This window comes from Dermochelys coriacea, chromosome 3 (assembly GCF_009764565.3).
Source record: "Dermochelys coriacea isolate rDerCor1 chromosome 3, rDerCor1.pri.v4, whole genome shotgun sequence".
Lineage (NCBI taxonomy): Eukaryota > Metazoa > Chordata > Testudines > Dermochelyidae > Dermochelys > Dermochelys coriacea.
The window spans coordinates 151,296,459-151,309,324 of record NC_050070.1 but is presented as its reverse complement, the minus strand read 5'-3'; the positions used below and the strand labels follow the sequence as shown (position 1 = coordinate 151,309,324).

General features: G+C 48.5%; 1 protein-coding gene across 5 annotated transcripts in view; it reads left to right on the top strand.

The window, feature by feature from the left end:
- MDGA1 (MAM domain containing glycosylphosphatidylinositol anchor 1) overlaps window positions 1-12,866 on the top strand; it is a 196,645-nt gene that overhangs the window by 172,832 nt on the left and 10,947 nt on the right. For all 5 annotated transcript variants that reach the window (XM_043511602.1, XM_043511606.1, XM_043511605.1 and 2 more), the window contains one exon: window positions 456-590. In XM_043511602.1, coding sequence (XP_043367537.1) covers window positions 456-590 — 135 coding nt within the window. The remainder of the gene's footprint in view (window positions 1-455; window positions 591-12,866) is intronic.

Below are 12,866 nucleotides of genomic sequence, written 5' to 3'. Positions count from 1 at the left end.
CTCGTCCATTTCGCTCCACCGTTATCCTCCTGCACAAAACAGCCAGATTTGGGGTTCCCAGTGCTGCAGGGGTAGGACTTAATCTCTCTTCCCTGCCCCCCCATCCCAAAATTTGAAAAGCATGAGCTCTGCCATGCCAGCTCAAACTGCTGGCCCATCTAGTTTACTGTCCTGCTGCCACTCCTCAGTATACTCCAGTGGCAGGTAAAAAACACCTGAGCAGAATAAGCAGGGCACAGCTGGCCAAGAACATGGCTGGGTGCTTTCAAAGCAAAGGCTGCTCAGCCAGGGGCAAGAAGAGCAAGGCTGACTCCTTCTCCCAGCATTTCTCTCCATTATAGGTTAGTTCAGAGCCTGCCCTAAATGTTGGGTCTAAGTTGTCAGCATCTCCTTTGCTCTGCAAGGAGGGAGACCCAGTGAATTGCCTTTCCCCACCTTTCCTTCTTGGTCTGTAGGTTATTACATGTTCATTGAGGCCTCCCGGCCCCGGGTGACAGGAGACAAGGCCCGGCTCATCAGCCCCTTGTACAACATCACCGCCAAGTACTTCTGCGTCTCCTTCTTCTACCACATGTACGGGAAGCACATTGGTGAGTCACCTGAGAAGGGGCAATCCCCCATGGGGGAGGGTCTTCCAGCCATGTCTGTTCTGTGATCCTCTGTTATCCTCAAATAGTCCTTTTCCACCAGCCCAGTGCAGAGCTGAATGGGGCTGTGAGCCCTGCATTTAAAGCCTTCTCTGAAAAGGGCACCAGTTCCCTGCAGTGCCTACCCTGTACCTTGCAGTAGCCCTTCCACCCCTGAGTCTCGCCCTCCCTACCACACCAGCACCATGCCGTATTCCCGCATGAAACAGTGCTGTGCTCCCTTGATCACCCCCTTGCTGTAGAACACCTGCTCCCCATCACCATCCCCTGCAGCAGCCCCTCACCCCTGCTCTTCTATCCCCAGCACTGGAGCATAACGTCATGCCCTTGCATCTGAGCTCTTGTTCTCTTGCCACATCTCAGCCATCCCGTAATCCCCCTCATTCCCTCCTGGGCCAGCTGTGGGTGTTCCTGTCTCTCCCCTTGTAACAGTCCGGTGTGATATCACAGGAGAGACTGTGGTCCTGGAGGGGTGCAGAGGGAATTGTATGAGGGGGTTATTGTCCCTTTGTGGGACATAAGGGGAGAATGGGGCTCCGTGGTTGCTGGAGTGATTTTGGGGTGGAAGCTAGTTCTGGCAGGATGACAGATCTGCGGGGAGAGGGTTGTATCCTGAGGCAAAGCTGTTCTGAGCGGGCATCTTCCCCCACCCTGCTCCTCTGACTACTGAGTTGGAGCCCATGTGCTTAGCAAGCACCATGGAAGAGCCTGGCACGCTAATGAGTTTCCATATACAGTCATGGAGTAATTGCTAATTTGTCACCTCTTGATTATAATTTCATTAATTTGAATAATAGATGCACTCTTCCCAGAGTGCACTGGGTTATTAATCACCTGCTGGACTGGAGCCTGACTGAAAAATCACAGCCCAGACAGGAGTGTGTCCACCTCCTGGTAAATGGGGTTAATTAACAGCTCTGCCTCAACGCTATTGAGGTCAATGGCATGGAACGTACTCCAGGGACCAGACCCTTCCTTACACCATGGCTCCTGTGTGTGACAGAAGAGGCTGGGGTGCAGGATCTGGGCACTTCCTGCCTGGGTTGGATGATTCTGATTATGTGGCTCTGAACTGCTTCCCAGCAATGAGGAGGTGAAGGTTGTCCCAGGGTCACTTAGAAGGTGTCCACCCCTTGACTTTCAATGAGGACTCAGGGATGGTCTAGATCAGTGGCTCTCAATCAGAGGTACAAATACCCTTGGGGGTACGCAGAGATCTTCCAGGGGTTATGTCAACTCATCTAAGATATTTGCCTAGTTTTACAACAGGCTACCTAAAAAGCACTAGTGAAGTGAGTACAAACTTAAAATTTCATACCGACAGTGACTTGTTAATACCGCTCTATATACTATACACTGATATGTAAGTGCAATACTTATATTCCAGTCAATTTATTTTATAACTATATGGTAACAATGAGAAAATAAGCCATGTTTCAGTAATAGTGAATGCATCCGATGAAGTGAGCTGTAGCTCATGAAAGCTTATGCTCAAATAAATTTGTTAGTCTCTAAGGTGCCACAAGTACTCCTTTTCTTTTTGTGAAAACAGACTAAAACAGCTGCTACTCTGAAATTTGACACTTCTGTATTTTTTCTGATTCTGTAAGCAAGTAGTTTTTAAGTAAGGTGAAACTTGGCTTACGCAAGACAAATCAGACTCCTGAAAGGGGTCCAGTAGTCTGGAAATGTTGAAAGCCACTGATCTAGATAATACTTAGTCCTGCCAGGAGTGCAGGGGACTGGACTAGATGACCTCTCGAGGCCCCTTCCAATCCCATGAGTCTATGATTTCGCCCCGCACTCTCAATGTTGTGACGATTCAGCGGGATCTCAATATGCTCGTACTTGCTGTATGAGTGGGCTGGACTGTGCTGGTGCTCTCAGGGGTAGGTTGTGCTGAATTTACACCCATGTCAGTCCCACTTCACACTGGGATTTTCTGTGCCTGCTGGACTCCTCCAATCACTCCACAGTGATTGGGTCACAACGGGGTACTCGCATGGCTTTGTGCATGGACGATCCTGACCTCCTCTGATCAGGTCAGCCACAATTGCCTGTTGAGTGAATCAGGAGCTTTTCCTATGGACTTACCCAGTGTATGTTTTTACCGAGCCCTTCTCCAGACATCAGAGGGCTAGTCTACACTGGCAATGTTAAAGTGCTATGTTTTTTCATACCCCTGAGCGAGAAAGTTGCAGTGCTGTAAAGTGCCAGTGCAGACAAATCCTGAGAAGGCTTTTCCCCTTCATCAGTCCAGCACAGAGTAAGACAGACCAGTGGCGGAAGGAGGAGTGGCAGGGGGAAAAAGAGAGCTCCTCCGGCCTTGCTTAGTTTGGGCATAGGGCATTGTGCCTCATACAGGGCACTACAAGAAACCCCTTCTGCAGGACAGAAAAAGACCCTCTTCCCATCGGAACCATGCAGCACCCACATTTAACATGGTGGTCTGGGTTTGGTTTGGAGAGAGGATGAAATGGATGCAGATGGGAACAGATGCACTGGAGTTCTTTTGCTATTGGCATTTTAACCCTTTTTGCATTGACTCCAGCTACTAAGAAGCCAGAAAGACTCAGTGACTCCAGAGATTTGGGAAAACCACTGGGTCCCATTTCCATGCCCCACCCTCAGGAATCTTTCGGCTTCTGTTCATTTCTCCATTCAGACTTAATATGATCCTCCCTGTCTGGTCCCCACTCCCCTCTTGCCCCCCAAAGGGGCTGTTAAATTTGTGCAAGGTAGCTGGATTGGTTAATGTTAATGGCATGTGATGATTTCCCAGTGTGGGTGCTGCTGAGCTGTCGGTGAATTAATTCTTTAAAATGCAAACTGACTGGATAGAGTCAGAGGGGAGAGAGGATGAGAGAGAATTCTTTTCCCTCTGCCTAATGGAGCTGTGGCCCAACAATGCATCCTTCCATAAATCTGAGTTCACGTACTTACCTTCTCTCTGTTTTAGGGTAGTGTCCATCACTATGGTCTCAAATCATTCTGGCTTCAGTATAATTTGCTGGGACACTAGGGCAAAATCAGCATTTCCCTGTAAATCAGAGCACCCAGTAACCCTAACACTCCCCTGCCTGTCTCACCAAATCTTGTTCTGTAAGGTGACCTACCACTAAAGCCTACACTTTGGGGTCAATTTCCCTACTGCTAGCATGAAGCTGACTAGTCTTCCAGTGCTGGCATGTCATCAGCTCCTCTTCTCATCCCTCTGGAATCTGACCCAACATTGGGGATCTCCACTAGTATCCACTACATTTTTGCACCTGATCCTTCCCTGGATGCTCCTGCCTTCAGCAGCCGTCCAGCCTGAGGGCTCTCTGGACAGTAGCTAATCTCCCCCATTAAGGACACACTGTGTTCCCTACAGAAGGCTCTGTGGTTAAATCTTGAGTTCCAGTCTGTATTTCTTGCTCTAAGAACAGTTTTACTTGCACGAGCAGGGGATCAAGTGCGGCCAGGCCCTGCAGCTTTAGCACTGCTGAAGGGTGCCAAATGTGATGTCCCTTGAGGCTGAAGTCATCCAGCACAGAGCAGGTCCAGCCCAGTCAGGGCTCCAGCTTTCCAGTTCATTCAGTCATTGGCCTCTTCATTGGGACCTGTTGTGCCAAATGAGGAACTGGACTGAGACCTCCCACCCAGCCATGTGTCACACCTGACAATCTGATGGCGATGACTTAGTCACTGCACATCTGAGCCACTTTCCTTTCACTCCTCCAAGCTGTCTCCACGTGCACCGTGCACACTAGTGTTTATATCCAGGCCAGCACAGCTGTACCAGACCCATCACTAGCACGGGCCCATCATATCAGTGCCAGCCTGTGTCCCATTTGCATGACCAGAAGTATGTCAGCAGGCCCAGAGCCAGCATGCATATGAGCCCCAGCTTCTCCCAGCAGCTTGCCCCCCACCATGGCGCCATGCAGCCCTGGGCCACCATGGAAAGAAGCAGGGTAAAAGTCAACATTTATTTCTTTTTAATCACTTGTTTATTACCTTTTATTCCCCACCACCATCACCAGGACTTGGAAGCTGCTTTACTCTCACAATTTGACTATAAAATATCCATAGCCATCCATGCAAATCTTCCCTGGGAGAGTTCTCAGCCATGGCTCGTTTATAATGGATATGATGAAGGAGAGAAACCGAATACAAATGGAGAGTCTGTAGCCGGGGTATAAAATATTCAGTGATTAACAGAGCAGGGTAATATTGAATGTCCCTCAGCTGAGCCAAGAGCTGGATGGAGGGGAGCTCTCTGGAGGCACTTCCCATTCCCCTTGAGTTATTTGGCTGTTGCTTCTTCCACACATACACACCCCCTCAGAATTAGTGTCACAGTGTCCTGTGATCTTGAGATGCCCTGAGGAACTTAGAGGTGGGGGATCCCCTTTCTACAATGCAGGGTGACAAAGCATCTTGTTTGCAGTAGAAGGAAATCTAGAAAACAATTGTCCTTAGCCCTTCTTTGGTGTGTCTCATTCAAGGATCCCTTTACATTTCACTTCATCCACATGAATGAATTCACACACCCCATGAAGGGGTTCAGTACCATTAATCCTGTTTAACAGCAGAGGAAGCTGAGAACCAGAGAAGAGTCTTGCCCAAAGTATCACGAAAAGTTAGTGCCACAGCTAGGAATAAAACCAGGAGACCTGACTGCCAGTTCCCCAGTTCAACCATTACACTAAGCTCCCTCCCTACAGGATACTAGCATAAGAGATTAATTGCTGGAGCTGCAACAGTCTCTTACCATGACTAATCATATCAAGATCCACAGCTATTTATCTATGGTGCTTCTTGCCGTAGTAGTGGTTGGGCTTCTGATCAATGCTGTGCAAATGATCCGTTGTCCCAGGACATCACCACATCTCTTCTCCCCTGACTGTCTGTGTGTGTGTCTGTCTCTCTCTCTCTCTCTCTCTCTCACACACACACACACACACACACACACACACACACACACACACACACACACGTTCTCCATTGCAGTCCCAGATGGTGAATGGTTTGGGGGTCTCTCAGAGCTGAGGATTTGGCTCCTCTCAGGCATAGCACCTTAATGTGTGGGGCCACCATGGTAGGTGGCTTCATTAGCATGATCAAGTGCCCAGGCTCCAGCCCAGAATGCTTCCTCTTTCATAAAGCAGTAACTGTGCATACATTGGAGGTGCTTGGGTTGAATAGCCAGTCATATGACTACATTCATCCAGTCAGTGAAAGGGATTTTTTCCCCTGCCTTTGGATTCATGATGTCACTGCTAGCCAGGGTCAAAATGTTCAGGTTTTTTGCTACATTTTTACCAGTGCTAGTGGCTGCCATGTGAGGTCTGCATCCCGGCTCCTGGGGGGATGTGGCCACAGAGAGGGAGGGTGGGAAATACCCCTCCTCCTATCAGCTGGCCAGTATTAAAGGTGCTTTTAATCCAATCCATCTCTGACTGTGATCCTGTTTGGTCACCAAGTTAAATGAGGTCTGGCCTGGCCATTAGCTGGATGGGACGCCTCTAAGGGAAACGTGAAGTGATGCTGGTGATTCAGCGGGAGCTGGTTTTTTTGGGTTGGTATTGAAACAATGGTCCAGGGATGAGGGCCAGAGAGGTACCTAGGTAGACAGAGGTGTCAGCTTTCAGATGAAACAGAGGCCCTGATATTTGCAGGCATTAATGATCCCAGGGCACTTGTCACAAGATTCAGGATGTTAGCCTCCAGGCTCCTGAGGGTCAGTAAATTCATCCTGTAGACTTGTATGTTCATCACTTCCTGTGTTGTGTAGTGTTACTGAGCAGTGTTAAAAACAGCTGCTACTTTCCATCCTGCAGGTGGCTGCTTTTTAGTGGTGGGTGAAGGGGGTCCCACTAGATCACACATCGTTTATAAAACGTGTGGCATTGTCTCCAGAGGTCACAGCACTGTAGCATGTAAGATTGTCACTGAGCGGAACTAGAGGAGACATATTTCTCTGCAGGGGCATGATTCACATCCCTCGAGGCACTTGGGAAATAAGTTGCAATAGGAGCTGAGTGAACAATTTGTAATGAATAATTTATTCTATACACTTAACCCTTTTTTTGTTCACGAATCATCCCTATATAAGCTCTGCCTTTCCCTCATTTGTTTGTTCAAAATGTGTTTGACTACTTTCTGCAAACAAATATCAGTTCATGGGTTGTTTGCTGTGGGCGAGGAGCATTCAGTCCTCTGCTATACTTCAATGTACTCTGATAGCAGCTGTTTGCTTGTTTATTTTATTTTTTTTGGAAGTTGCTCAAATGCTGTGATAAGGAGCAGGGTTATAAATACCTGGCAAGATAACCAGATATTTGTACAATGTTGTTCAAACTCCTCTTGATTGAACACATAGGAGCTGACCCAAAGCTCGTTGACGTCAATATGAGTTTTTCCATGGATTTCAATGAGTTTTGGATTAGGACCATAGATTATTAAGGCCAGGAGGGACCAATAGATCATCTTGTCTGACCTCCTTTATGTCAATGACTGAGAGATCCAGTTACTCCAACTTGAGCCCAATAACTAGTATGTGTCTATCCTCTGATTGGATGAGCTTGATTCTTATTGTTATTTATTTGCATACAGCACCTAAAGTGTGCCTGACACTTTACAGATGCAAAACAAAACTGTCACCTGCCTTGAGAGCTTAGAGTCTAAAAACTAAAGAACTCGTCAAGGACAAAGAAAAGATTCACTTGATGTTTAATTCTGTGACTAAAACCCCTTTCCCCCTCCCTCTTTTTACCATAAATCCATCTGCCCTTACCTGCCCACTCCCCTGTGCTCCCCCACACTGAAAGTGTGTCCCACAGCATCAAGTTTCCAGTGCACATACAAATACACATTCAGCATTTGTATTCTTCAAACATGCTCTCGTGTTTGCTTACAATTCACTGTTTTGGCAGCATTCCTGCCGGGGAATTCATTTACAGGAACATCAGTGGGAAATGAATCTTCAACGGATACAAACAGGCAATGCAGTTTCACCTACAGACACCAGTGAATATCTGCAGATTGCCTTTGGCACTGTTCATCCACTTAGAGTTGCCATGAAGGGTGTCCCTGGGGGAAGCAGCTTAACCCAGTCACCCCCAGATGTTCAGAGGAGATCCCATTCTGTCTCCAAGTATGGTCCTGGTTTAGGATTACAGAACCTTTGCACCAGGTTGAGCAGCTGTTTATAACTGCAGTCCAACCACCTCTCCAGGGCACGAGGTGCTTTCATCAATTATTCAAAGCCTCTAATCAAAACTTATCAAGCATTTAAGAGAAATAACAAGAACGTGGGAGATCTATCTGCTCAGCCGCATTCCCCTTAAGTATTTCTAGGCCATCTTTTTTTTCTCTCTAAGTGGAGTTTTAATGGCTTCACCACTGCCCAGTGATAGAGGTATGTCAATGAAGAGTGCATCTATCCTGTAGTTAGTTGGTCCAGGTACTTTTCAGCAGAACAGCCAGATGTGCTAGTGTTCATTCCTGCTGCACCAGCTGAATGTCCCCAGTGTATCAAAGTACAATACTGCCTTTTGGCTGCTGAGGCTAAAATCCAGTTATTCTGCCTCTTCCAACACGCGTTAGGGAGGCACAATCGTGCATTGGGAATTAACATTTTTTACATGAAAAATCCTAAAATACATGAACCTGTTGATGCAGGTGCAGCTACCGCCATCGTGGCTGCCCAGCTAGTAAAAGGCTTTGAGAGGTTGGAGAGGCACCCCAACATCTAAACCTTTTGAGGTTGCAGGAGCAGGGTGGGAATCCCATCAAAACAGCCTGTCTCCTGCAGAATTTCCAGTCGCAGCCCAGAATGGGAAGGGTCTGTCTTGCTATAATCTGATCCTGCCAGAAAACCAGAAGCAGAACAAATTGGAACATGTTAAAACATCCTCCCTGGACTGAACCGTGAGGCCGCTACCCTCTCCTGCATGCTGTCCTTTGGCGAGGCTTACCTCTGATCAGCTACTGAGGGTGGGGAGTGAGTGGGAAGACAGAGAGTGGACTTGGAGCAGCACCTTCAGTTCCACAGCAAAGATAAGTGCTCCCTCCTACTCTTCTTTCACCTGCTCCTCCCCGCTATTTGCCTGTCGGGGCATTGCACTGAGCCATCCCAGCCGTCTGGCATGCACCAGCTGCTACAGATCTGGGGCCTAGCAACTGCCCTGCACTTGGCCTCTGGTTTTGGGGTTGAGAGACCACAGGGAGCCCAAGCAGTATGTAAATTGTGCATCCGCTGAGTGGCTGAAGGTGCAGGGAGCTATCCCCACAAAGCAAGGTGGAGTGTACCAGGAGCTACATGCGAGTATGTGACCCATAGCCCAGGCCTAGAGGAAATGGCGGGAGAAGAATGCTGACAGGCAGAGAACAGGGATGGGCAAATCCTCCCCAGTAAAACATAAGTCATTTTCATCCTGGTCTGTGGTATGTTCCCAGTTCCATCTCCGCCTGCTCATTGCAGGATCCAGGAAGCTTTTTATCCTCTGACTCTGTGACTAAAGACCCAGCTAAGGCAGTGCCTGAAAGTGAAGCAGCCAAACCTCTCTCTCTCTCTCTGTCTCCAGCTGCTCTGCTCTTTTGAACCCTCTGTATCTTAATGAAGCAGACTCCTGTTTCAGCTGGACTGAGAGCGAGCCCAGCGCAGTGCTCTGGCCAAGGGAGCTGAGAACATGAAGGGAGCAAGGGCCTGGCTATCTCCCATGGCAGAGATGAAAGGGGCAGCTATCAAAGCCGCGAGGGAGGGCTCTGTGTTGCGCTGCACCACCAAGGAGAATTCTCCTGGAGGCAACTGAACACGTCATGGAACAAACAGCGGGTGAGCAAGTGACTGTCAATCCTGAGAAGGGTCAGCGTTCCCTCTGGCTCGATCCCAGCCTCTTCGGTCTGCAAAGCATGACAACCTCTGAGCACAGGCTTCCTCTTGGCAAGTACTGCCCATTTCCCCTCATGGCAGAAACAGACCCAACATCTCCTCTCTGCTAGTATCCAGTACTTCTGGGACACTCCTGGTCCAGAGGTGCCACACACAGGAACAATCAAAGTGTGGGGGAAGATAAACCTTTCAAAACCATCCAGAGGGCCTGGTTCTAGAATTAGGCAAAGCTTCCAGTGGGGGAGAGGGAAGGGCCCCTGTGATTTCTGAACCAGATCACCCATTGTGGAGAACATGGGAAGTGTCTGTATTTGTTTTAGGAAGCAATGTGTGACTTGGTTTACTCACTCACTTTATGGTGTTAGCAACTGGGTGTGGAGGAGTTAATTTCTTTTCTGAGACGGGGAGTAAGAGATGGGTGTTGGTCCTGTAGGCATTCTGGGTTGGTATGAATGAACTATCAGGGGCTGTCAACAGATGACTGGAGTTGCCTTGGAGATGTAATGGAAGACCAATGACTGGCCATTAACTGTTAACAACTGGCAGCCAGGGGAAGGAGAACATGTGGAAGCTGCATGATTTGAACTGGAAACAAAGATCTGAGGTGTGAGCAGACTGGAATAGGAATCCTACACTGCCCAGTGCAGGGGAAGGACTGATCCAGGACTGATGGGCAAGGCAAGGCAGTTTGGCTGCAAGCCTGGAGTCCGCATCCCAGGTCAGGGCAAAGAGGGGCTGCCTAACTGGAAAAGCAGAAAGCTAGCAAGTAAGGTGAGATCCTAAAATACTGTACTCCAGTTGACTAATCAATAGCAGTGGTAAAGGCTAGCTGCCCCGTGTCCAAACCGGCCTGGATCCTGCTCACTGCTGTCCATGCTACTGCAGTGATGCTCCCCTTTTCAGAGTGCTAGGTGGATGAAAGAGCTAGCGTGAATATGTCTACATGAGCGGGGAATCACATCCCCAGCTCCATGGGTAAAAATAGCCTAAGGGTGAAGAGAAAACCAAAGTAATGCCTTCCAGTAGCTGGTGTTCTGGCCCGCTACCCTGAACAGGATGTGAAAGCTGAGCTCCACATTGGTTCGATTGCAATGCCATTGGAGAGACATTTTAGATCCAAGGAAAGGTGGCCAGCTAGGTAATAAAATGCAGATCAGAACTGGAGTCTGGGATGCAAATCTCCACCCTGTAAATCATCTTGGGTGCCCTACAGAAATTCCTGCAGAACCCACTGGGACTGGGTATGCTCCCTATCTGTGTGGGGAGCTAGCAGATGGTGCTGGCAGCCAGCCCCACTCCCCCAGGATTCACCATATGTGCCCTGCAAAGGGTGTTTTGAAATGATTTCTCTTCCTCCCCCATGCCCACCTTCACCATGGTGCTGCAGTTGAGAACACAAGCCTGGTGCTGATCGCTTTCCATTATTGCTCGTATAAATGAGCCAGAACATAATCCTGAGAACAAACATGGGACATCAAGAGTAATAGAGTCCTTTTGAGGGCTGCAGCTCGCTCCTGGGATTGACCCTACTCTGAGCTTCAGGCTTGTGCTTAATGATCAGCTGCATTACAGATAAACCTAGTGGAGAGTTGGGGGAAGCCATCGCAGGCACTAGAGGCAGGGGATGGGTTTTCTTTGGTGTGGGTTGGGATGTGTGGCCCTCGGTTTTGAAAGGAGGTGTGTCAGGAATTGGCATCAGGGTCTGCATGCAGGCATCTGCCCAGTTTGAGAATCACACACCATGCGTGTGCATTGGGTGTCTCCCCCGCTGGATTGTTAATGACATACAAAGGTGCAGCACAGTGCACCTCTCTAGTGGCACTCAAAGTGAAATGAAGGCAGTGGTGTTCATTTCAGTGTGTACAGTACATGTAGGCACTGAAGTCTGAACTAAACAGACTCACTGGGTCGCTTTGAATCACACTGGCTCTATAGTGTTGCAGACTAAAACATGGGCCCCTGTCTGTTCTTTTTGATGGTAAAATCCAATTTCTCTCTTCTGTACCATGATCAGTCTTCCCATGACAGTCTGCACCTCCAGGTGTATATTTTATTTCACTATGGGTCCACGCCAGGACTTTTTTCTTAAAAAAAATATTTTTTTGGATGAATATGATCCATCTGCCTAATTTGTCTGTCACTGCGGTATCTAGGCCCCCAATACAGTAATTAAGAGAAGTAGCTCCCGTTGTGTGGGGAGGGGCCATTTTCTCTGCCCCCTGCCCCCCTCTCCTTCCCCCCATAGGTTGTATGGCTGTGGGTTAGACTGGAGAAAGATCACAAGGAGCAGGAACAGTCATACTTGCTTTGTGTAGCCTGCTCTGGAGCGGGATGGGGGTATGGAAAGATTGCTCTGTGATGTGAGGGCCTCATCCTGCTGGAGGAGCTTTGCCATAGACTTCAGTAGGAGCCGTGTCAAGCCCTAAACCAAGTGACGCCTTTCCTACCAATCTCTAGGGTTGGAGTTCTACTCAAATACCAGCCTGGCCTCTTTCAGAATCAATGTCCCTCTAGATTGTTGATCAGGGATGCTGAAGGAGAGTGGTCCCTGAAGTAGCTGGGCCTTAGCCTCATCAGAGCTCTGAGGGTGACAACTAGACGCTTGAAACTGACCTGGGCTGAAGACGAGCAAGTCTAAAAGGCTATTTACTGTAGTATATGGACAATAGTTCCTTATAATGGAAAAGCCTTCCCTTCCCTGACTATGGCATTTCTAAAAGGATAATAGATACCATGGATGGGGGTCTTGGTAGATAGGTGCTATACAATATCATATGTCCAATGTATAGCGGAAAGCCATGTTTCAGGAACAGGTCTATTAGCAATGTCCAAAATACTATGGTAGGGTGATTGTGAGTCCTGTTGAGTAGGGATACTGTCTCCTGATACGCTCAGTACTAAAAGAACAACAGCACTGCAGTTGGGACCCAGTCCTGAGCCTGCTGTCAGCTGATTGGTAGCATCTATGGGGAGCTGGTGTGAAGTGGGGTCCATAAGGGAATGACAACTCTGGCCAGAGACACAACCTGCTTGTGTCAGCACATTGGCAGCACAGAGCAGCCCACAGAGAAGGTAAGGAGAGGCTCAGCTCTTCATGACATTGAGAGTGACCTAAGGGCCCTGAGCTTCAATTCCTTATCTCAGGGGAAGGAAGGAAGCACCTCCAACTCACCAGGGATAGAGGCTAGTCCTATTGAGAGAGGTAGAGAGCAGGTATGGTCTCCAAAGACGCCAGCTGAGATACAGAGCTGTAATCGAGGTTCTCCCAACCCTTCCTCATGCTGCCTGGGGGAATGCAGGTGTTTGAAGACTCATTCAGTTCAAGTTGCTCTTTATTT